The sequence below is a fragment of the Rhamphochromis longiceps genome, linkage group LG3, assembly GCF_057381845.1.
Source record: "Rhamphochromis longiceps isolate RC_006_pf linkage group LG3, R_longiceps_female_GT1.1, whole genome shotgun sequence".
NCBI lineage: Eukaryota > Metazoa > Chordata > Actinopteri > Cichliformes > Cichlidae > Rhamphochromis > Rhamphochromis longiceps.
Genome location: NC_140559.1, coordinates 67,623,613 through 67,651,276, shown reverse-complemented (window position 1 = coordinate 67,651,276; position 27,664 = coordinate 67,623,613). Strand labels below are relative to the sequence as shown.

The 27,664-nt window shown below is 43.8% G+C and overlaps 2 protein-coding genes across 3 annotated transcripts in view; one reads left to right on the top strand and one right to left on the bottom strand.

Annotated features, from left to right (window-relative positions):
- eml3 (EMAP like 3) overlaps positions 1–22,560 on the bottom strand; it is a 32,381-nt gene extending 9,821 nt beyond the window's left edge. The window contains exons 1-14 of one of the 2 annotated variants that reach the window (XM_085400760.1): positions 22,403–22,560; positions 13,826–14,002; positions 13,583–13,697; positions 12,905–13,414; positions 11,071–11,181; positions 10,854–10,882; positions 7,393–7,428; positions 6,862–6,982; positions 6,501–6,650; positions 5,107–5,176; positions 4,812–4,922; positions 4,368–4,463; positions 2,999–3,133; positions 2,610–2,748 (exon numbers count right to left, since the gene is read on the bottom strand). In XM_085400760.1, the coding sequence (XP_085256886.1) occupies positions 2,610–2,748; positions 2,999–3,133; positions 4,368–4,463; positions 4,812–4,922; positions 5,107–5,176; positions 6,501–6,650; positions 6,862–6,982; positions 7,393–7,428; positions 10,854–10,882; positions 11,071–11,181; positions 12,905–13,414; positions 13,583–13,697; positions 13,826–14,002; positions 22,403–22,427 (1,825 nt within the window). In that variant the 5' untranslated portion in view covers positions 22,428–22,560. The remainder of the gene's footprint in view (positions 1–2,609; positions 2,749–2,998; positions 3,134–4,367; positions 4,464–4,811; positions 4,923–5,106; positions 5,177–6,500; positions 6,651–6,861; positions 6,983–7,392; positions 7,429–10,853; positions 10,883–11,070; positions 11,182–12,904; positions 13,415–13,582; positions 13,698–13,825; positions 14,003–22,402) is intronic. The other variant, XM_085400761.1, reaches the window with a different exon arrangement.
- Positions 22,561–23,975: 1,415 nt separating this feature from the next.
- Positions 23,976–27,258, top strand: ecsit (ECSIT signaling integrator). The gene is made up of 8 exons (XM_085400765.1): positions 23,976–24,085; positions 24,221–24,466; positions 24,631–25,030; positions 25,108–25,331; positions 25,723–25,780; positions 25,901–26,049; positions 26,516–26,621; positions 26,707–27,258. Exons 2-8 carry the CDS (start codon positions 24,308–24,310, stop codon positions 26,991–26,993), a joined length of 1,383 nt encoding a protein of 460 aa, XP_085256891.1. The 5' UTR covers positions 23,976–24,085; positions 24,221–24,307; the 3' UTR covers positions 26,994–27,258.
- Positions 27,259–27,664: the final 406 nt, after the last annotated feature.

Below are 27,664 nucleotides of genomic sequence, written 5' to 3'. Positions count from 1 at the left end.
GAGAGAGGGGCTCGTCACGCCGGAGCGGCATCCGCTTCAGGTGTTCAGGAGAGACAGTGACGCCTGAAGATCTGGGATTGTTTTACAAATCTGATATTTGGGTAAGAGTGGCTATATTCTTCTCATGGTTATGGAGAGTAATTAACGTGGTTTCTTCCTTTTCTCTTCATAATAATCATTTTTTACAACTCTGAGTTGAGACGTCAGACAGAAACATGTTAGTGTGGGGACATTTATTGAGGCTCTCCCTCAGCAAGGAGGGGGGATGTGCCCCTGTTGGGACCTGGTCAACACAAGGTCATGCTTCAGAGGTATCGCCACAGATTAACCTGTGACCTGTCCGATCACACTCCTGTTTTTGTACAATACATATAAGAGACGATCCCTGAAACCGTCTCCACTCTGGAGACTTAATACGGCGCCTTAAACAACCCTCAGTTTATGGTTCTGATGAAAAACATTATGAAGCTAGCCCAAAGCAGAGAAAGCAGAAGAGCAGATAGAGTATACAAAATTAACAAGGACCCAGATGTGGAACTGTTGTGTATAAAGAAGGAATTACAAAAATCATTCCAGAAGTTTTATAAAAACTTGTACACACTCCCAAAAGCCCATTCATGATCAACTGAAGGCTTTTCAGTGAGTTTTTTGGACATCCTGATAATAATGAATTACAGTCGTCCAGCCTGGAAGTAATAAATGCATGAACTAGTTTTTCAGCATCACTCTGAGACAGGATATTTCTAACTTTAGAGATGTTGCACAAATGGAAGAAAGCAGTCTTACATATTTGTTTAATATGTGCGTTGAAGGACATGTCCTGGTCAAAAATGACTCCAAGGTTCCTCACCGCGTTACTGGAGGCCAAGGTAATGCCATCCAGAGTAAGAATCTGGTTAGATACCATATTTCTAAGCTTTTCAGGGCCGAGTACAATAACCTCAGTTTGATCTGAATTAAGAAGCAGAAAGTTAGCGGCCATCCAGGTCTTTGTGTCTTTAAGACAATCCTGCAGTTTAACTAATTGGTGTGTGTTATCTGGCTTCATGGACAGATAGAGCTGGGTGTCATCTGCATAGCAGTGAAAATGTATGCTATGTCTTCTAATGATGCTGCCTAAGGGAAGCATGTATAATGTAAACAGAATTGGTCCTAGCACTGAACCCTGTGGAACTCCATAATTAACCTCAGTGTGTGAAGAGGACTCTCCATTTACATGCACAAACTGGAGTCTATTAGATAGATATGATACAAACCACTGCAGCACAGTACCTGTAATACCTACAGCATGTTCTAATCGCTCTAATAGGATATTATGGTCGACAGTATTTATAACTTTTTCCAGACAGATCTCAATTCCTTTGTTTTTCATTTGTTCCTGAATGTGGATCGCAGCGTGATGTCTGGATTTTGTTTGGCAGGTCCTATTTAACTGATTTCTTGGTTGTGAACAGCTGGAATCAGGCTGATGTGTGGCTAGAGAGACTGAACTTTGCTTTCCAAACATTAAGTTATAAAAGGAGGGGTGCAATCTCTGTTCACACAGGGTCAATTAGGTTTTTTTCTACCTGATAAAAACAGCTTCATTTATAAACTCCACTTTGTGTTGACTTGTGTTATCTTTGCCTAATATTTACATTCGTTTGATTATCTGAAACATTTAAGTGGCACAATCATACAAAAATATAGGAAATCAGGAAGGAGGCACTTTTCACACCACTATACTTTATCATTTAAATCTCTGAGTTCTTAAAGCTTCTGATTAGCTAACAAATCATTTCAGTCACACGATTCCAGATGTAAGCCAACATCTCAACTTGTCACCCCTTACTCGCCAAAACTAGGAACAATTTCCAAACACCACATTTACATGTTCAAACAAAACTCCAACTATCGCCTAATCTTTAAACCCTTTTTATTTCAGAGATTTAGTATAAGGGGTTTTTCTTCAGCACCAAGTGTTCCAGTCTGGTTTCAAAGCATTTCACAGAACAGAATCTTTAGGGAGTTTTAAATAATATTTTATTATCTACTGACTCTGGGGATTCTATTATTTTAATGCTTTTTGATTTTACAGCAGCCTTTGACACAGTCGACCAAAGTATTCTTATTTGTCACCCCGAGCACTGTGTGGGGATGAGAGGCGCGGCGCTTCAGATCACACGTGTCCGAGGATATTTTCAGTTTTCAGGCCCCTCTTCTGTGGAACCAGCTTCCAGTTTGGATTCAGCAGACAGACACTATCTCTACTTTCAAGATTAGGCTTCAAACTTTCCTTTTCGCTGAAGCATATAGACCCTACGTTTGATGTGCAGCACTTTGGTGAACTTTGTAGTTTTAAATGTGCAGTATAAATAAAAGCTTCACCTGTGACTAATTTGGCTTGGGAGACCAAACCAATTATCCCTGACAATACAGCTCCTGGAGTCACTCAGGTGTGTAAAACCGCCCACTGGATCATCACTTCTTCATCTTTCTGCCAAGTTTCTATTTATTTTATTTGAAATCTCGTTTGTTGCCAGCACATGTGAGAGCGACGTGTCTCCACAGAGATGATATTTATACTGACATTTTATTCTCTAGGCTTTGAACTGACACACAGCACCAACCTTTGGCTCCTTTCCCGAGAGTTTTGATATCTGCAGCAGATTTTCCCCAAGTCATGATGTTCCCCTCAGAGTCTCCGGTGAGAACATCTCCAGTCAGGCTGAACACAAAGCACTGGATGAACTTGGGCTTCTTGTATTTCTGAAAATAATAAACAATTATTTGATCTTTTATATTAACTGTGCTAATAACTGATCGTTTACATGTTTCCATCCATTTTTTTGAGATGTTGAATTTTCAGTTCTCTTTGCTGAGCTTCTTCCTCTTTTGGCCTCTACAGAAAGATGCTGCTAACTCCATTTTCCACTGCTTCCTTGCACTAGCGCACGTTAAGTGAGTTTAAAAAGACAGAAATGTCAGTCAGGTCGAACACGACTGAAGTTAATCTTACTCCAAAGATGCCTTGCTTTTTCGTGAGCTGTCCTCCACTCAGCGTCCAAAAGTAGACGTGGGATTTTCCACAGGTGATGATGTTGGTGCTGTCCCGAGGGTTAAACTCTACAGCAAACACGGCCTCGTTGGTAGTCTGAACACACAACAGCATCAGAAGGGTTAGTGCTGTTACATCAGTCGTACTTCAGCTCCACTCAAAGTAATTTAAGGCTCTTGAATCAGATACATAAACAACAACTTTGAGCTGTGAAAGAAAAGAAAGATTTATTTTGCTTGAATCTTTTTTTTCTTAATCTTGAAAGTGAGCAGGTGACCAGCGCGACACACTTGAAGTCCCATTAACAAATGCTCATGAGCTGCTACTGGAGCCCTGCTGTCAGACTGATGGACGTGGAACAACAAGCTGGCAGTCCTCTACTTTCCCAAGATGCTTTGTTGCCCAGTCTATGAAAGCAGATAAGTGAGAAGTTCTGAATCAACTCAGGATCCAGCTCAGAGCTATACTGTAGCACTGTAAACACTGGTAATGTCGCCAGCAAAATGTTGCACGTTGTTGTGAAACTGTCACACGGTTGTGTGGTACTGCCTTCACTTGTGTTTCATGCATAGAGCAAACTACCACATTAAGTATTTTAAAGAATATAAACAGAGTTTTGCATTTTGGGCCACATAAACCGACTTTCTGACCACTTGTGAATCCTATGTTGACACGGTGTTTTCAGCCCATGCATGCAGCCTGCTACGTGCCACAGAAGATCCTGGGAGCTCTTAAACGAGCCCATTCAATTCTTCTCCTGAGGTGACAAACAAGTTCAAACACCATCCTATGCAGTATTTGCACTGAGCCCACGTATGAAACATTTACACTGCTGCCATGACAGACGTGCTGAAACTGGTCCCGGGGAAGATGAGGCATTTTGGGATTAAAGCCCATAACAGCAGAGGGGAGACGTGGCTGCCAACGCCCCGCCCCCCACAATCTCCAGAGAAAAAGGACCTACAGTACCCGAGTACCTGTCACTGCGTTACAGGATGAAGCGCTGATGATTTCAAGAGACACTTTCATGCCATCAAACACATATTTATAAATATTACACAAAGATAACTGTAAGAGAACAAAATCTGTCTACACCTACATAAATAATTGCCCCCTTCACTTAATAACTACAATCAAGTGTTTGCAACAACTGCCAGTGAGTCTTTTCATCAATTTGTCTTTAATGTACGACACTCAAACGAAATAACCTGCTGTTATTCTAACATCTGAGTGCCGTCAAAGATTAACATCAGTATGTCTACTGAATAGATTCGGTGGTTAAAGCAATAACAAACTCATTAGGACCTGACGTTGACCGTCTTCCCGTTACCTTGATCTCTGCATGCTTGGTGCCCTTCGTGCAATCCCACAGTGACAGCATGTGGTCATTAGAGTCATCAATGACACACAGAAATGATCCAGCGTCCTAAAACACACCACCAGAAAAAAGAAAGCAGAATTACATAATGTCTTTACGTCAGTTTTATTTACACAGCAACAAATAACAACAGTCGCCTCAAGGTGCTTTATACTGTAAAGTAGAACCTACAAAAATGCATACAGAGAAAAACCCAACAATCATATGACCCCCTGTGAGCAGCACTTTGGCGACAGTGGGAAGGAAAAACTCCCTTTTAACAGGAAGAAACCTCCGACAGACCCAGGCTCAGGGAGGGGCGGGGCCAAAATCATGCTGAATCTAAGGCAAATAAATCTACTTGCTCTTGTTAAAGTGAATGGAAACACATGAAGTTCCAGGATGCAATCAACTCACAGCAAATGAAAATGCCACTGATCCCACTCCCCTCTGGAAGGTCCCCGGTCCGATCTGCTGCAGGGTGACCAGCGTGGTGGAGTCCCAAATATAAACACACAGCTGCAGAGGCTGCCGCAGACACAGAAACATCACTTACTCGTTTGTTGCCACTCGCTGCAAAGTTAACCAAGCTGTACTGAATGTTTCCGCACATCTCAATTCCTGATATCATTTAAAAGTTCGATCATCTTTTAACTTGTGACGCTCAAACTATGGATGCAAGCTGTGTTATTTTAAGGGCAGCAATAGTCACCTTGCCATCTTTATCCACCCCTGCTGTCTGGCCAGATGCCACTCGCACTTTGTCAGGATGGAGTGTGAGACTGCAGAGAAAGACATTTTCTGTGTAAAGCTTTTGCAAGTTTGCTGCACAGAAACATGAGGGTGGTGGGTTGCATCCATCATGGCAAAATGACAAACATGTGCTTACGGTCAAATAAACAATGCCGTCTGTGTTTGGTCACAGAGGTTTATTTGGCTGCAGCACGATGAGAATGACTCAAAGGTTAAATGCTGTCTTTTTGGCACAAATAGCATCCAGTGAACAACTTTAGCCTGTCTATACTCTGTTTTTGAAGAGAAGCTCTCCTGATATTTAGACTGTAGTATTGATATTTTAACCTTGTCAAGAAACAGACATTTGCAGCTGTGTAGAGTTGTAATGGTAAATAGCTGATACAATCTTCAAATATGATGCATGGATGCACAATTTGAACATGGACTTTGTGGCAAAAGACAAATGAAACATTTTTGTCACATGGACCTACAGCTACTGTTTCTGCCAGCTGGTCTCTGCTTCACATGCTACCATACTTGTTTCCCATTTTAACTTGGCTCTTAAAAGAAATCTCAAAATCACATATTTTGGTGCAGTGGTGCAGTGCCATGCAGTAGCACGCCAGCACGCTTATCCCCTCCAAAATCTGCAGTGCAAATACTTTGACTCAAGTGATAATCCAAGGAATGGAGTTGAGTTCAGAAGCAGGTTAAAGCAGACAGTAGCTTCCCTCTTGTTCCCGATACACACAAGTGTTTTTCTGTTACCAGGTCACACAGACCTCTGTCCACAAATATCTGCAATCAGTCTAGTCTCACACTAATCAAAACAGTTCCTTCCTTGCACCGCTTTCGATAGATACTGACCACCGTAGACCAGGAGTACTTCATAAAAGCTGAGCTCAGTTTCACTAGTTGCACCCAGGCTGATAACAACAGACCTGCTGAATTAAGAAACCATCTGTCTAACAGAGTGAAACAGGTCTTAAAAATCTATTTTTGTTAACACTGTTTATTTTACTTCTTTTAAAGGTGAAAGAATGAGATCACGGATGCAAACAGCTGGATTTAGCTTCCTCCGGGCCTCTCCGTTACCACAGGGCAAAGAATTCAGTCATTAGAGAGAAGCTCAGACTAGAGCTGCTGAATAGGTTTTTAATTAGTTAAATACTCATTTAAAAACTACATTTTGGACTTACTTTGACTAATAGTAAAATTTCTTTCCCATTTTAAGATATTTAAGCGTGACAAATATACAAAACACAGAAATCAGGAAGGGGGCAAATACTTTATGTAGCTAATCAGTCAGCTGAACTGCCAAGTTCGATTTCAACATGTGGATGATTTATTCATTAGCTTCATTCCACTAACCAGCGGACGCAGTCTGTGTGTTTACGATAGTGCCGTTGTGTGCGGTTGTTGATGTGATAAAGCACAATCACACAGGCAATGAAGTACACTGCCTCGCCCGTCGGGAGGAAATACAGATTAGCTCGACCGTCCCGTCCACGGTAACCATAGCTAGCAGAACAGCGTTAAGGTAACAACAAGATACAAGAAAGAAACAAATCACACACAAAACTGTGTTGCTGAACCTTGCTTTAGTTCGAGCAGGCCAGCTATAACCATTGCACCCAGACCAGTATAGACCATACGAGGCATTAGTCCTGGTAAAACCAGCAGCGTCTGAATGTAACAACCCTCGCAAATACGTGGCATTGTGGAAGGATACACCCAGTCCAGCTCCAGTCTCTCAGAGGGAGGTTCCATCTTCAGCTCGTCGTAGTTCTGGATGTTGGAGGGGATGTACATGGTAATGGGTCGGCCTCGGATAAACATTTTGATTGACTGTCCTGAAAAACAAACAATGGGTTTGTGTCACAGATTCATCACCAAACTGTTCTTAATCACAGAAAACTCACGTGGGACCCGTAGTGGGCTCGCCCATAAAGAAATGTGATGTTTGCACAACCAAGTGGGGCCTGTGTGAGATATCTGTGGGCTTCCTCTGTCTACACAGCCCTGCAGAGAAAATTCACCCAAAAGTCGTCAACGGTCTGCTTCCTCAAGTGAGCGAGAGTGAGTCACAGTTCCAAACTTCTTGGGTTACTTTTTTAGAATAATTTGATTTTTAAAAATCTAGCTCTCAGTTGCCAACTGGCAGCAGCAGCAAGAATGGGAGTGAGACACTCCTGGAAAAGCAGCCTGTCCACCTTCCCATGAAAGACGATGAAGACATAAAGCTGCATAAGAGCAGGTTTACCTTGGCTGTAGGTTCCTCTTCTGGAGCCAGGGGATCCTGTGTGTAAATGAGAAAAAATAAAGGTTAGCCAGACGAACAAATAGATCCCCTGTGCATTAAATCACAGCTGACCTACAGCTTTATAGCCTACTATAGCTTTAGACATTTCAGAGGGTTAAATCTTCCGTTAACATCAGTTACACCCACAAACTTTAGAATCCACGCCGAATCATGTTTTCTTGGCCGGTTTCTATGGGACTCAAAGTAAAGTAAAACATTAAGGATGAGCTTAACGACATGTGAATGTTGAGACCGACTAACTTTCTGTCTGACTGACCAGAAAACGCTAGAACAGTTTGGAGTGCCGGCAGCTATACAACAGTTCCTGTGTAAGTGCATGACGGTGGAGCCACAGTTTTGTTTGGTAACATCACACTGTAGCAAGGTTTTTATTGAAAATATCTACAGCTTTCATCTTCTCTAAAATAAATCCAGTTTCCTTGGCTGTGTGGGGCTTGGTTGCGGTCATTGTCTTGCTGAAATGACCACCCTGGTCTCATCTTCATCATCCTGGTAGCTGGCAGCAGCTTGGTTTTCTTTTTAAATCAAGAATGTCTCTGTACATTTTTCCATTGATCCTTCCTTCAATGAAGCGTGCCAGTGTTGTATGCTGAAAAACAGACCCACACCATGATGTTCCCGCCTCCAAACTTTACTGTTGGTATGGTGATTCTGGAGTCATCTCACTGCAGTCGTCTTCCTCTGCTTGCCCAAAACTACTATGTCCAGTTCCACATAATCTTAGCTCAGTAATTCTCGGATCCCATTTTGACCTCGGGAATTCCAGGCCATACTCGGCATGAAATACATTCCTGTATTCTTGTATAATACTATGGCGTTCCAGTATGCGCTGCCTGCTCGCATCTTACACCCTGCTGTTAGGTGCTGGATTGTCTCATCTTTGCACAGCCTGCACCCGGGGTCTTACCTGCTGTGACAGACCCCAGCCTCTATGGATCCTGTGCTCGGAGCTTGTTCCTGTGCTGCCATGATTAGTGCCTCTGTGCTGTCTTTCAGTCCAGCTTTGTCCAGCCACTGGCAGGCTTCTCAGTAACAGACACTTTTTCTATCTGCAATGTAATTTCTGATTTTCTTTCTCAGATTTCTGCTGCCAGTTGTATTCACCAAACACAGCATCCGTTGTGTTCCTGATGTGCGGATCTTTCCATCAGTTTCATCCTGGATAATGGTTTTCACATTCAGTAGTCCTCAACCTCCAACCTTGTGCTTAGTGTACAGTCTCATGATGCTGGACTGAAACTCTACATGCACGGTAAGGAATTTCCTCATCTTTATTATCCAATCAGAGTATCCGATGACAGGCAGGGCGTAGGCATTTATTGCCTAAATCTTGTTCTTCCAATTCAGTTGAGGACTTGGGTTACTCTGTATGTATTTGGTGGATGCGGCTTTCCTACCGGCCTCTTCATGGTTCCCACTTGCCCGTGGGATTCACAGGTAGTTGAGGCTGTCCTTGATGTTTACACCGTTTCCTTCTGGTAGTGTAATCGCCTCAGTTCTCACTACCTTCCCTCACTTTCTTACCATCCAGCTACACTTCTCCAGTTTGCATGAGATTCCACTGCTGTAGAATAAAGTGGTGTGGATCAGTGAGCCGATGTCTTGCTCACTCATGGCATTCATGTAGAGGAAGTGGATAATGTCATAGTCGGTATCTGAAACCAGTCTTGTTAATGACCTCACTGAGGCGGTTCAGACCTGTGCAGAACAACAGTGGGACACAGCATCTCCTTGACGATTCCTTCCCTTAATGGGGACTCAGGCTTAAAGTTGGCCTCTAGTATTTTTCGCCATATTCCCATCAAATTTTAGATGAAAGCATGTGTTGATCTTGTGGAGTTCTAGTTATTCCAGGATCCATGTGTAAGGTATAGTATGCACAACTAGCCGTCGCTGTTGTCAGTAGTGAGTAATATAAGTTCTAGTCATTTAACCTAACTGTTAAAATTTTAATTGTTGCCCAGTGCCGGTAAATTATCGTGTCATAGATGTTATGCACCCATCTGCCACCAGATGGAGCATTGTTGGTGAGAAATGGCATCAATTTGTTAATGTAAACCTTTTCGTTAAAAAAGGGTCGATGTGCGCGATAGAAAAAAAACAAAAATAAAAAACACCAATGAGGCAGAGGCTCTGAGGAAGCGATGCCACACTATTTGGAGACAGTTTTTTATGTCATCTCACTGATTGGATTACTTTATCTTGATTTCTTAACATAAAAGTCATTGTTTTATGTTTTATGTTGGACGGCACAAAAGTGACCCGCTTTGAATTTTAGTTTAGGTCCCCTTGTTTACTCCTGAGTTATTGGTTCTAGTTAGCTAACGTAACCTTGACTGCAACCAACCAACCAAACAAGCCGATGACATCATATCCTGTACTGGCACAAGAAGACACCTGGCATGTATTGAAAAAAATTGAAATTGTAATATAAAAGCCATAAAGGGTAAGAGAACTATAAAATGATAAACCCAAAAACAAACAAACTCTGACGGATATAGTGCTGTGGAAACTATCCTGAGAGTTTGAGAAAGCCCTACTCGAGACAGAACAAAGCACAACGTTTTTCATATCATCTAAAGCAGGAGTGTCCAACTCCAGGCCTGGAGGGCCGGTGTCCTGCAGGTTTTAGATGTGTCCTTGATCCAGCACAGTTGATTTAAACGGTAAATGACCTCCTCAACATATCTTGAAGTTCTCCAGAGGCCTGGTAATGAACTAATCATGTGATTCAGATGTGTTGACTCAGGGTGAGGTCTAAAACCTGCAGGACAGCGGCCCTCGAGGCCTGGAGTTGGACACCCTGATCTAAAGTCTCAAATTTATGAAATGCATTCTTGCATTTGACTACGTCAAGAACTGTCAGAGTTTTATATTAACAAGTATGTGATGTGGTCCAAGTAAATTACACAGGTTTAAAAGTGGTCCATCCTTCAAAAGCCCCCCCTCCCCCAACGCAGCTATTCATGTAAGGGGCTATAATAGATATAAACTAGTGGCTGAGCCTGATTGGTGAAGGGAATGAAGCCTAAACCACCAGAACCAGACTGAAGGCCAATGCTCATAAAAGCTATGCAAAACAAAAGTGTGGTTGGTTGGGAAATCCACTCATTTTTACACAAATGACTACATGTGTGAACCAACGGGGTTTCTGTGTCACAAGTACAGAAGCACAGCACAGCTCAGGCCTGCCAACACTGGAGCCAGGCCAGACCATCATGTTGGAAAAGTACCTAAATTAAACACAACAACATGCAACGATGATCGTAGAAGCTGTTTTTGAATTCAGCAAAGTGCGTTTCAGTGAAACGGTGGTGGGCTGACTCCTGATTGAACCCTGGGGCCTGTATGGAGTTTGGCTCAGAGGCCTCTGTTGATGAAGATGCTGTCAATGACCTCACCTGCACTGGCGATAAGCTCTTTAGCTCGGCTGCGGAGAGAAAAATCAAGACATTAGAAGCCATTTCACAGACTGTTGCTTCACAATCGCATTATGTGTATTTATGAGTGTTTCACAGGGTGACTTCCAACAAGTGTCCCTTTAATGCGAGGCTGCTGCAGCCGTGGGACAAAGCGAGCGGTGTGGTGACATCTGTGAGTGATGGCAGGATGGCTCACTTCTCCAGGCTTGGGGAGCGGGCGAGGAGGTTTGCTGAAGATGCTGCCTTCTTGTCTAGACGTTTCCTCTGCCTTTCAGGGTTCCCTAGTTTCTCGCTGTTTCTACGAACCCTAAAGCGTCACAGAAACACCGAGTCAGCTTTAACAGACTCAAGACAGTTTAATGCACCTATCCCTCTGCATGCGAAGCACCCACAAATCCCCGCTGCACCTACATTCTCCATCAAAGGATAAATAACTTTTGCCAAGCCCCGCCTACTACACCTGTCACTGTGCCAATTGTGTGAAAGACCTCCTTATAGGTGTAAAAACAGTGCTACTGAAAATTTATGCTAACTTCAGAGACAAACGTGCTTTTTGCCACTGATCTGCAAATTATTTGAACTCTGATTCTGGACATTCTGGAAACAATCAGTCAGAACTAGTAGAAGCTCTGTAGCTTCACAAAAACAATATTTGTGTGTGGATTTAAAATTTTTTAAACCTACAAGGAACAATTTGTTGCCTAAACAGACACTTTGAAAACAGGTCGGCTTGTGTTTGCTTTGAGCTCTACAACACAAACACATCATAAAATACAAACTGAAAGTATCCAGTGTTACGTTTAAATAGTTTTGTAAGCACAATAGTAACATTTAATATTGAGATTAAAACACACACACACACACACACACACACACACACACACAATGTTAAGGCCATGCAAACAATCACACAAGAGGAAGAAGCTGACCTGATGAAACAGTTTGACTAATTTATTCGATTAGATGAAATTTATTTGTAGTAATGTCATCTGAGTTTGAAATCTCAGCAACATACCAAATTTCTCAAAATGTAACCAGAAACAAAATCATTTAAAATTTGAAATTTGAAAATATAATTACTCTTTATTCTGTATTCTAAAGGTTTAATGCCGTTTGGACAGCTTGCAGGGGATTGCAATGGTGAAAATAGCTTCTGAGTTCATATTGAAAGTCTTAATGTGTCTAAAGCAGTGAATACTAATTTGTGCTAGTTTGATCCTGGAGGCCCACATGAGCTTTTGTCAGAGGCAAAAGTCAAACTGATGTTCTGGGAAACCCTTTCAAAGGAATAACAAGGAGGGAGGGCAAAACACAGAGCACATGCACAAGTAAACAAAGTAAACCAAAGCAGTAAACAAAAGCAGAGCCCTGCCCTGTGGTCCCCACCTATTAGTAAGGTAGTCCTTTATGGAAGACATGCTTTGCTGTAAGAGAATATGTTTTAATCACAAAGATATTAGGAGCGATTACAAGCTTAATTATAGTGAAACATTGTTGAAACAGTTTGGGCAAATCTGCAAAACCCAGTTGAAAAAAACAGATCCTTACTGGCGCCGTGTCACATACAGAATCATGACACTGAGTCATTTTGAGGCGCTCTGCAGCTACGCAGCAGGAGTATACACCGTGCAGCTTGCAGACATGCCTTTTGTTTACTTCTCATTCTATTTTCCAGTGGATTCAAATCTCTGGGTGCTTTGAAGCTTAATATGGATATATGAGTTAGACTTTAGCTTTGTGTTTCTCCAGTTCAAACACACTGAAAAGAAAGCACGTGTGGACTTTAGTGACCGAGACAGCAGAACAGGACACCCGGGTGGTGACATATTCTAACGCAGCATGACACACCCTGCAAACCTGAGGATGTCTGGTTCATAAAGCGGGCTGCAGCACAACTGGGGTTTGCAGAGCCAGAATCTGGAAAGTCAGTGTTAGTGTTGATTCGTTCTTAAAAGTCATGCAATCAATCAACGATTAAGGAAAGATGATTGAGGTTGTAAAGAACGCGGCAATGAGGCAGGACCACGCACAGAGCCTTCTCTCTTTCGTGGATGGGAGACAGCGGTCCAGAGCGGCAGCTGAGGTTCTGGTCTGAAGATTTGAATGAGGCCGAGGCTGAGCCTGGATCCTCCGGAGAGCAGCTGCCATCCAGGAGGTCCTCCCTCTGGAGGCCTCTGATGGTGGTGGGCTGAATGGGCTCTTCAACTGATGATGCCCATGTTAGGTCCTTTTCCTGCTCCCCTCTTCCTCCTCCTTCATCTTCTTCTGGCTCCTCATCCTCCTCTTCCATACCAGGGACACGGTGGAGTTTGGCCCGGTTTCCCTCAGATACAGAAGGACCTTCCACGAGTGCATCTTCCAATTGCAGGCTCTGGACTCGTCCGTGGAGAGGGACCCTGTCCTGGGCCGAGTCCTGGCCTGACGGGGTCGACTCTGTCTGGGTCGACTTGTCCACTGTTGCTGGAACGGTTTGGATGTCCGTGGATGCCGAGCTTCCTCTTTGGCTGTTTGCATTGGTCACAGTGGTGTCTGACAGTTGGCTGGAGAGTTCAAAGGTTGAGAACAACACAAAGCAGTCATACAGGCAGTTCACACAGACATATGAGCACAACGACAGTTTGAATAGACAAGCGTGTTGTCTAATACAACACAACGACCCCTCGTCGTTCGTCCTGAGCGTTTAAGCCCTTGGCTGGAAGGTGTAGTACCTCGTAGCAGGGTGCCGGATCCCATCGCTGGCTGAGCTGGAGGACAACTTTCTGCTGCTGCTGGAACAATCTGAGCAGCATGCTTGGCTTAGCAGCCGTGCAGCACTCGGGTTCACTGAGTAGATCAAAGTGGATTATTAGTTTCTTCTGCGTGTGCAGCTGCACTCTGCAAGTCTAATCACTTTTATATGAACGGAGACAGACGAGCCACACTAGTTTCAGTTTTCAGTTAACATCACCCACCTGCTATGACCTGCTGCTTCAGTAACTGTAGGACCTGATCGTGGATGCGGAGCCTGCGCAGGGCGTCAGCCAGAGAGGATTTCAGGAGTGTGATCTCGTCCTCCTGTGCCTGCAGACGCACCTCCATCATGGATGCCCGGTCTGGAAATTCAGCACTGCTGTCAGCAGACACATCATCTACAAAGGAAGCAGCAGGACGAGGGTTAGAGAAGAGCTGCACTACCAAATAATCTCAGCCTGTCGCTTGTTCTTCCATGGCTTCAACATCAGGTAACACTTAGCGCTACAATGTAGTTATTTTCTTTACAACAGGTTTATCTCATCAGAGGTGGGGCTTTGCACCAATCTGGACCCACGTCTGAATCCAGGAATCTTTGGAAAAATTCGTTATGATTGTGAGACAGAGCAGAATGTAACATTTAGTATCACATGTTCCTGAATGTCAAAAGAAATAAAAGCTCTTTGCCTGCAGAGCCTGTTGCTGCGATGCTGGGATTGAGCCCATGTGACACTCAAGTTTAGCATATTCTTCAGAAATGCTTTTCTCAGTTTATGCTCTCAGCCGATAGTCTGCCTTTACTTTTAGGTGAGAGACTCCGGTGACAGGCTTTCTACATACTTTCCACCGTTAACATCTTTCACTCTCAGATGAACACACCGGGAGTAATTCAGGGTTCAGGATACTGCTCGAGGATACTCTGGCATACAAACTGGAGCTGTCAGGGATCCAACTACCTGCCTTCCTTTTGGCAACTTATCTTTGTGAAGATTACAACATCACTGTGAGGACATTTTTCTGGTACTGCTGTCTGAAGGTAAAGATGTGGTTTTAAGGTTTCGGTGGTTGGGTTTAAAGGCCCGTGAATGTGCAATGGCAAGCATAGCTTGTCCAGTGAAATTAAAAAATAGACATCAGTTAAACCTCTCATAAAACATCTCTCATCACAGGAAGCATCCTGTCATAAATAGGAGGTCCTCCCTCTCTAATAAGAGGCAAACTCTTTCTGGACAATGTTTTTAAAGTATTGTGAAACGATTTTAGCAGAGGGTAGCAGTCAAGCTCTAAACCATGAACGTGGCTACGAAGAGTAGAAGAGTCACAGCTGACATAGAAAAATGCTCGCTCTCAGTAGGCTGCACAGCACTGAGGCTTTTCTCTTTTCACTGTATGAGAAAGCTGAGATGTAAAAATATAGCCTGATCGCTCCAGAGGTTTCAGTAAGTAACATGTGTTTATACAGCACTTTTCACAGACAACAAATCACAATGCAGTTCTAAATAAATCAACCCTGGTCTAAATACAAGCTTTTTGAAATAAAAAGGTCTTTAGCTGCTTTTTGAAGGGCTTCACTGAGTCCAGACACCGTAAAATAGTAAGTGGACTGGTTCTTATATAACGCTTTTCTACTCTTCTGACCACTCAAAGCGCTTCACCCATTTCGTTTGCTGTCACTCTTACTCAGTCTCGACCACGCTCGGGGGCGTCTCCCATTTTGACCTCAGGACTTCCAGGCCATACTCGGCACAGAGGATTCTGTACACTATGCCGGCCCCTTGGTTATAGCGTTCCATGCATGCCCTGCCTGCTAGCATCTGCAGGTCTAGATTAAACTAACTAGTCTAGTTTTTAGATTCAGCGGATGTAGATTAAAAGCAAGCGCTCGGTCACAGCAGAGCGCCGGTGCCACTCTGAATGATGAATTTCAGCTCTGCGTGACCGCCGGTCTGATGAAATGTTGTATTTCAAAACAAGAAGGTGCTGGGTTCAAATCAATGAGCCCGATGGGTCCTTTCTTTTCTTTCTGTGTGGCTCCCACCGTCCAAAGACAAGCATGAAACCAACCTTAAACCAGTCTGTACAAACAAATTCTTCACCGCTGAAAAATCGAAAGCACACACGGTGTTTTTATACCAGTGCTTCCTTAAAGCGATTGCAAATGAGACACTAGTGCTGCCTATAATGCTAGACATGTCGATCCTATCTGGGGGGAAATTGCTAGTTGGATTTCTGGTGAGACCATGACTTGCAGTTTGGTGGTGCCACACCCACTGTGGCTTCTTCCCAGGATCTGTTTTTGGCAGTGGGATCCTGTACTCAGTAGGCTGGTTTTATAGATGGGGTGTTTTATTGAGTGGTTTTACTGGTTGCGGAAGTAAAGTGTGGAGGTTAAAAGAATTTCTGAAAAGCTAAACTAAACAAAACTAAAAGTGAAAACATTCTAAACTCTTTAAACTTTGTGCTATTTCTGTGCATGTTTGGACGGCCACAGAGTGTGACAGCCATTAATATACAGTCTCTATATATGACTCACCATCCACAGTCGTTTCACTGTCTGCCATCTTTTTTTTGTTATAAATGTAAGAAGTTATAGGCAGATTTTTGATGTCATTACTACAGATTTAAATTATTGGTGAGAGCACATGAGACCACACGTCCTTGTGAGAGGCAAACATCAGCACTGCTTTACTCAAAGCAAAGCCCCCAAAACAAAACACGACAATCGTGATCTGAACCAGTCAGGAGGCTGGACTGACAGGATAAAACAGAATAATCAGTGCTCCTATTGGTCATCACAGAAAATCTCACAACGTACAACTGCATCAGAAAACAGATACAAGCCTTGCTACTGTAGAGGTCTCACCACAACATAATTACACATCTGCATAAATGATCGTACTCCACTTCCACTCTGGTTTTCTTCTTTTCATTTTTCCCATGGAAGCCAAGACGGGATGACTCATAGCTGTTTGGCAGCAGCTCAGGGGAAGCTGGAATTTGATCCACATTAGATTCGTGTAGCTATACTGGAATTCTGGTTACTATTCACAGTCCGTCTGTCGTAGCGTGGAAGTGCAAAAGCAGGTTATGTCACCACTTTTGGAATTTCTTTTATCTCTGCGTGGACTTCTCAGTTTCTGAGTTATGGCTGGAGATGTCCACTGAGTAATCTGAATGTGCGTTATGTGAACAAACAAACGTTTTTCCACATGCCACACATTTCAGGGCTGAATATCATTATTATATCAAGGTGAGGATATTTGCTGACATCTCGTTACTGCTCAACATGTGCCAGCAGACAGAACGACTGACAGGAAATGACACGGCAATGCTGGACAAAAGCCTTTTTCACGTGTCTCTTCATACACGTCACAGGGTTTCTCAACATGGGAACGTTTGGGAACAGAGCCCAGTGACACAGTAGTTACTGGACGTGATAGCAGCTCTAGTCCAGCAGCAGCGTTCAGTAGGAGCAAAAGAGGAGGATGTGAACCCTGCTTGGCAGGTTCTAATTAACCTATGATTCAGGTTTTGAGAGAAAAAGAAGGGAATCAATTTAAGAAAAGAAAAATAGTTGGTGAAACACACCACGAGCCTCTTTCAGCCGTATCCACCACTGTTAGAAAAGAGAGAATTTGCTCCACTGATGACGTCTTTCGTAAAAGGCTCAGGGTCATTTAAGGACCCAGCAACTATAATTAGCCACTAAAGCTCTGGTTTTACTTTTATCTACATGAAACATGTTACTATAAATCTAGATTACTGCTCTTCTCCAGACGTTGCTTTAGTCCTTAATAAGCCCATAAACGTCTTAGCTGCTTATCTGCATGCATGTGCTTAAAGTTAAAAAGAGTACGTGCGTCCTGCATCCGTTTGACTAACACATATTCTCACAGCGCCCGCCCACTCTTTCTACCTGTCACCCAAGGATGCTGCATCATGACCTCAGCCACCTACAGACACACAGCGCTCAGTCTGTAGTTCTCTACTTTGATTTAGATGCTTTGCCGCTGCTCAACATCCTGTACGCCCCTGCACAAGTGCCGAGGTCCCATCTGAGAAGTGAAACAGAGAGCTGCACCATCTGTGAGAAACACTCCCCCCACCCCACCACCACCACGCTGCACACATGTGACTGACTGCACAGCTCATGTGGCTGCAAACGGCTCACCAGGACTGCACATGAGACGAGCTGACCTCCTTTACAGTCCTTCACTTTGACTCTCACTCCTGTGTTTATCTCCAGGGAGCATCTCAAAAACACACCCGATGACGCCGTGATGCAGTGGTTAGCGCTGTCACGTCACAGAAACAAGGTTGTGGGTTTGATTCTGTAGGCTGGTGCCTTTGTGTGGCATTTGCATGTTCGCCCTGCACCTGAATGAGTACTCTCTACTCTGCTGCGGTTGTAGTAAGAGAATTTATGAAAGGACTAGAATTAAAACTAACCGATTGTAGCCTTCACACAAAACTGTGCCTCGTGCACACAATGCACCGAAACGACAGGCGCTTCTACACTGCAGCTGGAAGCCAACAAGCTGGTGGAAAAAAAGGTGGCATACAAGGGGAAGTTGATGCTGCAGGCAGATACGTTCACAGGTGGGGGTGTGAGAACACGTTTTCAAGGAATAGTTTCCAGCACTGAGTGCACAGAAGACAAAGGAGGGCAAAAATATTTATATTTCACCTAAATATTTCTCCGAGCCTCCCGTCACTGAGACGGCGACACTCCGTTTGGTTCAGGGACATGAAACAAGCGGTTGAGACGGCATTTAGATGATCCTGGAGCATGTCGGCGGGACTGACGTGTAGACGACTCTCAGTTCCCCATGTGGTCCTTAGTGAAACTGAGCCTGACACCCCCGTTTCATTTCATTTCATTTTTACTTTTTATTTGTCATGAACCACAAACGAGAGCGCGGATCTCAGCAGATACGAGACACCTCGTACCAAATTTAGCTCCTAGTAAAAGAAACTAATACAAACAATATCCAAGTTAAAAGTACAAAGTTCATATAAAATCGGGAAAGTCTCCCAGCCCACCCCACTAACAGCACATACACATTATACAGTCTTTATGCACGCCTGCACATCCAGTTCAGTAACACTGTGCCACCATTAAACGGTATAAGCACAGCATAAAGATCCAAAGGACGATGATTTAACAGGAGACAACTCATGGTGGTTTGATTACTGTTGCATGGGTGGATTCATTGGTTTACACTGTGCAGGGGCCCCAAAACCAGTTAAGCCAGCCTTGCTATCTTAAAGGATAAAACCATGGAAAAAGTAATTGTCAATAAGCCAGAGGAGATGATGCAGCTCACAACACGTTGCCACAATCTTAACCGTCAGGCCTCGCTGAAGCAGACACAAATACAGTGCAAGTCCGTGCTCGCTCTACATACAGATAACAACACTGTAAGCCACTGACGGCCATGGAGCATAAATCTCTGCCACATGATGATCTCACTGAGTGAGACTGACTGATTTATTATCAGCACTGCTTTAACTGCACAGACTGAAGTTTGAGCCGCTTTGGTTTCCTTCTGATTTACAGGTGCGATCAAAACAAGGCGCCAGTGAAAACACTCTGATTCCCCCGACTTCAATCTTTAAACTGACCAGACAGAATTCAGCATTCACTCAATGCTACAGACACATTTCAGTGTCTGTTAGAAAGCAGTGAGCTTTAACTTCCAGCCCTGAGACAGAAGAAAGAGTGTTTACCTCCAGGCTCCAGCAGAACAGCACGTGTGTTCTTCTGAAAAGAAGCACTATTACGACATTCTGGGAAAAACACTGAAAAGGCTGCCATTTGCTGATGCAACTTCCTGCTGATCTCTGCACAACTGCAACACGTCCCAAATCCTCACAGTACTCCTAGACAGCTGTTCGAGCCAAAACCACAACACGCTGAAATGATGAATCCACTCTGGTTCCACTAATTGAGCCCTTACCGTATATACACCAAATATAACTCCTGTTCTCAGGGTGTTTACAGCAGCAAGCTGACAAAGATAATGAGCTCCGCTGACTAAGTGCTAAGTGCTGTATGAATAGACTCGATTCTGCGGCTCTAATTCTAAACCTCTCTATTAAAGCACGTGTCTAAGTGCTGCAGTATAAACAGTATTTGGGTTTAACAGTAACAGTAACTGGTGTTAGTCCTCTGACGGCTCTTATAATGCTTGTTTGAGTGTGAAGGTGTGTATTTCTTGTCTTATGCACTACAGCAATGTGACCACATTCACATCTTCCAGCTGTTTAACTTCCAGCTGTGTAAGTGGGGTATGCACACATTTATACAGTAATCCGTAAGCAGTAATTCAATTTCTCTTCTCAAGTTATACAAATACAAATCAAACAGAAGAAGGCATGCCTCTTCAGACGCTTGAAACACTGAGTGATGTCACTTCCTGTAGGAAAAGTTGCTATTCCAGCATTAGCAGCAGCTGCTTTTACACCAAAGCAAACCATGACAAAGAAATACAGCTCATCACAGATGGAGGCTGACAATTACCACAACAGAGCACGAAGCGTTTCACTGATACTGTCCTCATCTATAGTGAAGAGCTTAGCACTTTATGCACTTTAGCTCCTTTAAGTGTGCGACTGTACATGGTCTGTGTGGGTCAGAAAGAAGTGTTAGTCAGTCGGGGTTAATGGTACGACGCCGCACCTTTACTAGGATAACTGCAAATGTAAGCAAGGTAACGCTGCGTTACGTCCGGACATAAATCCCACATTCACTGAATTTCTATACAGTTCTTCTGATCTGGTCTATTTGACCCTGTTAGCATAAGCTGTGACCTTTTATGGAAGTTCAGACTAGTCAGGAGAATGTGAAAACTAGTAAACTTTACCTCCTGAGCCGTAAACTACAGACTTCAGCACATCTGTCCTTTGAAACAAAGGTCTTCCATTCCTTACTCTGAGCTGGGGAGTTTCTTGTAACGTCTAAAGTTATGCAGTTACTTAAGAGAGCGTGATACTTCACTGGTTGCATTGTGCTCACACACACACACAGCATGCATGTGTCTAAGTTCATTCAGTGACTCAGTAAACGCAGTTTGAAAATCTGAGGAGTTTTTCATGCTTTTCCACATTTCTGCACAGATTGAACTTGTGCAGTTATCATTACTGATACAAGTCATGGACACAACAATTACAAAACACAAGACTGGTGTTATGAACCAGCAGAAAGGCAGTAAGATAGCAGGCTTACTTTGTATTTTCAATATGGATATATTATATTACTTTATTTTTAACATCTAACAAATGGTATCAGTATTAAAACTGAGGGCAGTATCTTTAAAGTCTTGTTTTGCTAAGTCTCAAATAGCCATTAACAGAAGTAAACTGTTGGAAAAGCAGTAAAGCCTCTTTGTGTGGCACTGGAATCTGCACACACTGCACATTTGCTCGCTCTTCCCTAAAACATTACTATGACTAGTTTGCAAAGATATCAGCCAGTCCTTTAACCCGATGTCAGATGTGCTTCAACTTTAAGGCTGGCATACAGTCCACCACACTGGGCTGTATTCAGTGGAGGAAATCTTGTGTATCAGTATCTGCATGTTACTGCTAAACACAGCAGTTATTTGATCCCTACAAACTCATATTACATAAGCCGGCCAGCTGACACCGAGGCACAAGCAACTCTCCAGAGCTCCAGCACACCTCATGCAGCTTTCCGAGGCAGGTAACGTGTCACCATCTTCGTTTATGAAACATAATTACCAACGTAACGCAGGTCTTCATTAAGAGAAATGGCTGTGTGTTGAAGCTTCCTGCAGCACTGAGTCACAGCTGCCTTGCTCAAGCTTCCCCATGTGATATTAATATATTTGCTGTTCCCCAGCGCTTTGGCGGCCCACCAGCTTTCAAGAAGCCAGAGTATGTAAGATAGGCTTGGGTGTGGATGTTTGTATACACATGTGAATCAAAAGCAGTACTGGGCAGCTATCAAAGTTCCAGTTTCAGCATAATAGTAAGTATTGTGGGGACAGACAGGGTGGAGCTTTTTCACCCAACCCACAGTGACTTGGAGAGAAGGATGTTCAGCTGGTGCTTCGTCTAATATATGGATGAACTGTTGTGCATGGACACAGGCTGCTGCGGTCTTCGCTCTGCCGGTGGTCTCAATGTTGATGCTCAAACTACCCACGCGTGACAACATGGAATCAGCAGCACACAACTCAGTTTGCGACACAAAGTGGTTGCAGGCACGCCTCCAGGGTGTCCTGATCACTCGGGCCAGACTTGAGGCAACTATTTGAATGCCACAGAAATAATGTAAACGACGTGCAGCCGTCCCACGCACCTACACAGTCACAGCGCTGCTGTAACGTCCTGTTTCTCCATCGACGTTTGAGACTACTGTCTGTCTGCGCTAACGTGTGACTGAACAAAACATGGAGAAATGTTGAAAAGCCCAGAATTAAGCAGCAAAAATCCTTTGAAAGTCAGAGCGGATGTTCCGCCGACCATCCGCTTGCAATAAAAGACAGCAAAGAATGCGGCGACGAGCGCTGCCAAGAAAAACTGCATCTAAGTGTTCAGTTACGAAGTTTTGGTGTGACTGAAAGCCTCCGAACAAAGCTCGAGGGTTTAACGCGTTTGTTAAACTGTGTAAAGCGTGTGTGGTGCGGTGTATGCTAGTTTTGTCCAAAGATTGCCATCTTTGAAGCTGTTTGAGAGCGATGCGATTATCTGATCCGAGCACGGACAGTGAAGTTTCCACGGCTAATGCTGTCAGTAAAAACACAAAGGACCACTGTCGCTGCTGCACTCACCCAGACTGTTGGTAGAGGAATCCATAATCCCAGGTTTAGACGGCGGCTCCTGTTTTTAGAGGAGCAGCGTGCACTAAGGTGTGTTTTCCATGCTGACAGAGGAGAATCACAGCCCACACTCTGGAGACTTGAGTCGATGACAGGTCTAAGAATACCGGAAACGCGGAATTTTCCGCAACATAAAGCGCAATAGTTTATTAAACGCGCGGGTGCGTGGGTGAGTGTGTGTGTGTGTGAGGGGGGAGTACTTATAAGGAAATCAAGCTTAAATATAAAATATAGTTCGAAATTACTTTATATAAAATGAAAAACTAAAAACAATCACACCACAGACTGAAAACCGCTTCCGGAAGTGTAGCCCCTCGTTATAGCTAGCTTGACACTATTGGCGGGAAGGCACCAGGTACGGGTAAAAGTGCTGCCAGATATTCGCCTCAGTCAGACTGCGTCAGGAAGGAGGATTTCAGTGTCCGTAAACCAGAACATCTCACGGAACTCTTAAAGCAGCTTCTTACGGCTGCACCTCTGCAGCCTGGCAGCTACAGGACGAGCATTTGTTTCCATCTCGTGGTGGCGGTGCGCACTACAAGCCCTGAAACCTGTGCCAGAAAGTGACTGCCTGCATTCAAACTGCTATAAATAACTTGTTGGCCTATAAGAAATGAAACGTATATCAAATGCATCCCTCACGAATGATATCCAGTCATCCTGACCACGCACAATATTCCTGTCACAAGGTAGAAGCTGCAATTAGTTTTTGGTAAAGTGACTTTTATATATCCTTTATTGACCCAGTATGAAAGTCTAATTGACGTTAAAAAATGTCATTTTTAGAGTGATCTGACGTCATAAAGATACCTGCAAGACAGGTAATTTATTTATTTTATATAGAACACCTTAAAGGTAAAGACATCACACATTAAAACACGCACACACACACACGGAAACACTGGAAGTGGCAACAGAAAGGATGGTGCCAGAAACGTCACCGGGGATCTTTTTAAATCTTATTTTAAGGGTAAGACCTTTTAGTTTTGATTTTGTTTGTTTGTTGTTGTTGTTTTGCTTATATTGCATTTGACCAGCGATTCTATAAATGCAACGTTATGTCACTGTGACTGTATTTGAATTTTAGTGTTGCATTATTGTCAGCCAACATAAGCTCGACGATGGCTGCAAAGTGGCGACCCTTGCCTTAAGAAGTGTCTCTTGTTGACTTGTAAAAGCCTCTACAACTTTTTTTATTTCACCATTCATTAACCGCACGGAGAAGGCATCGTTTAAATATGTTAAAGTTTACAGTTAAGAGAACAGTATTATTAAAGTTCTTCATGGCTGGCACAAGTGTCCTCTTTGTTGGAAATCAAAATATGGTCACCCTAAATTATACTGCACGACAAAGGATAAAAAAATAGTTAGCTTTCTCTTTTCTCAACTTTTGTTTAATAGTTTGAAGAATCATAGCTACAGCGCGAAGAATGGCATTGATTTAGAAATCATTTTCCTGCATTTTAATGGAGAATATTTACTGCGCTTATTTGCGGTTTTACGGAACTATCATTTCTGTCACTGTTTCTATTGTTTGGGGGAAGCAAACGCGTGTCGGACCGGAATGCTGTACTGGCCTTTGAACATGGTAGCGTCCATTGACAGCGCCTTCTTGTCCGATTGTCGGCATTAAAGGTCAGTATTAACATGGTTATACATGTTGGGGTAATAATAATAACTATCATTACTACAACGTTTGAGCAGTTGACGAACTAAACTTCACAAAAATGTGAAATGTAAAGTTTGATCGTTCTGTACAAATATTCACAGCTGGATGAGGTACACCGAAGAGTGAACGTGTGAGCTTCACGTCCGTGTGCACTTCTGTTCTCTGACACTCGCCGTGATGGCTCGACTATGAAGGGCAGCCGCTGCCTGCATCAGCTCAAGTCTCTGCGGCTGCTCAGCCACGCAGGGAGGCGGCTGCCTCCTGCTGCTGCTGCTGGAGACAACGGCGCTCTATTCCGGTTACACTCCTCGAGTCTGCTCGGCGGCTCGCAGTGCCCACAGCGCGAGGTGAGCTTTAGCAGCGACCAGACTTAAGCTCATATACAGCACTGATATAATCGCAGCGAAAGGCAGCTGGCAGTCGACTCTTTGTTTGGTGTTAATCAATAACTAATCAGATCATATGAATGAATCTTTTATATGCGTTCATAACAAAAACATGTTGCTTTTAGGTGTTGAGGCATTTCCACAGCAGCCCAGCGCGCACCAAGAGTCAGCCTGCACGGTTCGTTCAGGAAGAGGACAAGACGAGGGACAAGTCTCTGGTCGCCCACGATGATCTGTTTGAGCAGGTCGCCAAAGAAACCAAAACCAAGGCCACGTTTAACAAAGTGATAGACGTCTACACCAAGAGAGACATAAGGCGTCGAGGTCATGTGGAGTTCATCTATGCTGCTCTGAAGAAGATGCCCGAATTCGGGGTGGAGAAAGACCTCACTGTCTACAACAAGCTGCTGGATGTTTTTCCTAAAGAGGTATTCGTGCCGCAAAACTTTATCCAGAGAATGTTCAACCACTATCCCCGTCAGCAGGAGTGTGGAGTGCAGCTCCTGGAGCAGATGGAGAATTATGGTGGGTGGTAGTTGTTGAGAATCTTGAGGTGTTCTGTACACTGTTTTTGTGTCTAAGTGTCAGTGTCTGTGCTTCAGGTATCATGCCCAACACTGAGACCAAAGTGCTGCTGGTCCAGATCTTTGGAGAAAAGACCCACCCTATGAGAAAGTACCAGCGTATCATGTACTGGTTCCCCAAGTTCATGCACGCAAACCCCTTTCCTATTCCCAAGCAACTCCCTGAAGACCCAGTAGACCTGGCACGCTTCAGCCTCACACGCATGGCAAACGACTGGGACGCAAAAGTGACCGTCTACCAGGTATATGCATGGATTAGCCTAGCTTAGCATGAAGACTGGAAACAGGGGGGAACAGCTAGCCTGGCTTTGTTCTTTAAAAGAATAACAAAAGTAACTCTAAAATCTTTAAAGCTAATACGCTGAATGTTTCAGACCCGAGTCTGGAAACCCCTTTTCCACAGCTGTCAACCACAGACTCGTGTTCCACATTTCTTAAGCTTTTAAACTGAGCTTATAGAAAGTGGAGAAAAAACTCCACATGATTGCGAGTACAAGTTTTTGTGTTACAGTCATTTAGTTTCTCAGGTCTAACTAAGACAAACTTGTGTGTAAAAATCGTTTGACTGACTTTGTGTTTTGTCATCAGATGTAAATCTTGTATTTACCAAACTGTGTGTGCTCTCCTCACAAGCTGCCCTGCACAGACATCACAGACAGCGGTGCTGAAGTCACACTTCCACATATAGTAGGTATGGATGACTTGAAACTACATTCTGTGTCTTAGTCAGAAATATATTGTTAAAAATACTAATAATGGCATCATTTCCATATTTGTTGTTTGTTTTCTTTCTTTCCTGTGTTTGCACCAGGCATCCAGAGCCCCAGCCAGATGGAAGCACTCGCTAAGCACAACCCGTGCAGGCCCGTGTTCGTGGAGGGCCCGTTCCCTCTGTGGATGAGGAAGACGTGTGTTTACTACTACGTCCTCAGAGCCGACCCTGCCCCACCTGAAGAGAAGGTGGGCAAACATTACTGTTAACCATTACAAATAATAAGTGCTGTGTGATGATCATATAACAGAGTGTTTGAATTCTAATGATTGTGGCTTATAGCTCAGGAAAGTCACAAAACCAGAATCTCAGATTATAGAATATTTCCTAAGATCCATTAAAAACAGGATTTCTAGTACAGAAATGTCCAGCTTGGTGTGTTCATTAATACACTCAGATGTTAGGAATGCAGCCGTTGCAGCTGCTTTCCTGTAGACATCTGTGCATGCTGGTGTTGGGGGAACTGACACCACCCTCACTCCACTCCCTGTGAAGCTCTCCCAGCTTCTTCAGCTGGCTGTCATTTGCAAACAGCCGGCATTTTCTGCAGTGACCGTCTGTGTGTTCCCCTCGTTGTAGACTCTGTATAATGAATGTAGAATATGTGAAACTTTGTGAATTAAATTACAAACAAATCCTCCTCCCTCCCCTCAGATAGAAGAGCCGTATGACCCAGAGAGGTGTTTCATGTATCCTCTGCAGCTAGACCTGGATTTGGACCGCGACCTGGGGGACGATGAGAGCTTCGATGTGGAAGACTGTAAGATATGGCATCACTGCTGTTGACCACAACCCCTCACTTCCAGGGTGTAACATAGATGATGTGTGTCTGTGTGTCTATCCAGTGGATGACGGTCCAGTCTTTGCCATGTGCATGACCAGTCAGGGGGACCAGGCTACCCTCAATCAGTGGATCTCTGGCCTCCAACAGAGTAACCCCATCCTAGGTCAGATCCCCACGCTGTTCCGACTGGGCGCTGGACCCCGGGAGCTGCAAGGGGTGGGCGACACCGACTCGGCCAGTGGAACCTGGTTTTCTTCACACGCCCATAAAGAAGAAGCAGACCCTGGGGAAGACGCCGAGGCTGTAGTGGAAGAGGAGCCCAGGAGAAGTCAGGGTGTGAAGCAGTGAACAGGAAAAAAGTTTCCTCCTGACTCCCTCCGAACCAGCCGGGAGGCTTTTGTAAATTCTTTTTAGCATATTTAATAAAGCCGTACAAAATAATTACAAACGTATTTATTCAGTCACAAATGTCTCACACCTTTAAAATACAGCAGACTATCTACGGAAGTACTAAGTCTGTATGTGTTCAAATGAAGTCATTGTAGCTGTGGAAATAAACAACGATGAAGTCGAGTTGTTAAAGTAACACAATAAATGTTGACTTCCATTTACAGTTGGACTCTGTTTAACTGTTTTTCACTGCCATCGAAGCTCGACTTGATTTTGGTGAACTTGGTTTTTGCTCCAATGACAACAGCTCGCCGCGCAGACTTCAGTGAGCTCACGCTGTCAGGAGTGTTTGGCTTTACAGTTGTTGTGAAGTTGGAGTTGAGGTCAGACTGTGGAGAAAACAGACTGGCCTCATCGTCTGTGGTCTTTCAGCTGTGGAGTGTCTGGTAGAGTTTCACTAAAACAGTTTTTGGTTGTAGTTTTGTTAATTAGCAAAATGTGTTTGTGAAACTGTTATTGCATCTCTTAGTAAAACAAGCTCCTGATGAGGTGCATCATCATGCTCTACATCCAACTGACACGGTTTCTACTTTGTTTTAGAGCTCCATTGCCTTACTGCAGTGCATTGG